At 40.8% G+C, this 1352-nt stretch overlaps 1 protein-coding gene across 1 annotated transcript; it reads right to left on the bottom strand.

Annotated features, from left to right (window-relative positions):
• Nucleotides 1–530: 530 nt before the first annotated feature.
• LOC100962500 (olfactory receptor 7A10-like) lies at nt 531–1349 on the bottom strand. The gene has a single exon (XM_003796496.1). The coding sequence runs from the start codon at nt 1347–1349 to the stop codon at nt 531–533; it is 819 nt and encodes a 272-aa protein (XP_003796544.1).
• Between the last annotated feature and the right edge of the window lie 3 nt (nt 1350–1352).

Raw genomic sequence — 1352 nt, 5'->3', positions numbered from 1 at the left:
TATGGTAGGCTCAGTGGACATGGAGCTGAACAGAGGTCAGGATTGTACAGAGGAAAATGAAATACCTTATCTAACTATAGAAGACACTCCTGTGTTAAAGTTGAAATTATCGGGAAGGAAAGTTAGGGTAGTTTAGAGAAAGGAAAAATGGACTCAAAATTGGAAAACTGCAATCTTGTATTCATCTAAAATAAAATTATATCAATGTCCTTATAGGGTGGTTAGTTTTGTAGGATGAATATAACTCACCAGTATATGAGATAAATGGGCATCTTCAACTTGTTTCTGACTACAATTTACAAACCACATCAGGAAAGTAAGAAAATGACAAAGTATAACAGGGTTGCATATCAGAGAGCAGAAGGCATGAATTCAATAAAGAATTAAGATCAAAAAATTTGAAAATCTAGGAAATTAATAGAAGAAGCCACATCTACTTTAACAATCTGATTGATGAATCATAATTTTTCCCTCTGAGGCTAAAGCACGGAAACCTCAGCCACTTCCTAAAATTATCCTTTTTACTTCTCTCAGAAGAATCTTTTCAGAGCCCTCTTTATTTCTTTATTCCTCAGACTGTAGATGAAAGGGTTTAGCATGGGAGTGACCACTGTGTACATCACTGAGGCTATTGCGCTGGAGTGTGAGTTGTGGGTGGCAGCAGAACTAAGATACACTCCTAGGCATGTACAATAAAATAAGGAGACCACTGAGAGGTGAGATGCACAGGTGGAAAATGCCTTATACTTCCCCTGAGTTGAGGAGATTGCACATATGGAGGAAACTATCTTAGAGTAAGAGTAAAGGATCCCAGCAAAGGTTCCACCACCTAACACTACAGCTACAAAATACATCACCACGTGATTAATAAAGGTCTTAGAACAGGCAAGGTGTATTATCTGATCAAGTTCACAGAAAAAATGGGGAATTTTCAAGCGTTTACAAAAAGACAGTGACAACACTAATAAGCTTTCTAACAAGGCATGCAGGACATTTATGAACCAGGACACCAGAACCAGCAGTGCACAGAGCCTGGGGTTCATGATGACTGTGTACTGCAGGGGGTGACAGATGGCCACAAACCGGTCATAGGCCATCACAGTCAGAAGGAAGTTGTCCACTCCTACAAAGAGTAAGAAAAAGTACATCTGGGTGATGCAGCCTGAATAGGTAATGTCTTTTCTGTGTGCCTGCATATTCACCAGCATCTTTGGGACAGTGGTAGAGACAAAACAGATGTCTACAAAGGGCAGGTTGGAGAGGAAGAAGTACATAGGGGTGTGGAGGTGGGAGTCTGAGGATGTGGCCAGGATGATGAGCAGGTTCCCAAGCACAGTGATGAGGTACATGGA

The sequence above is a fragment of the Otolemur garnettii genome, unplaced genomic scaffold (genome assembly GCF_000181295.1).
Source record: "Otolemur garnettii isolate 467f Iridium unplaced genomic scaffold, OtoGar3 scaffold00105, whole genome shotgun sequence".
Lineage (NCBI taxonomy): Eukaryota > Metazoa > Chordata > Mammalia > Primates > Galagidae > Otolemur > Otolemur garnettii.
This window is presented reverse-complemented; position numbering and strand designations above follow the sequence as displayed.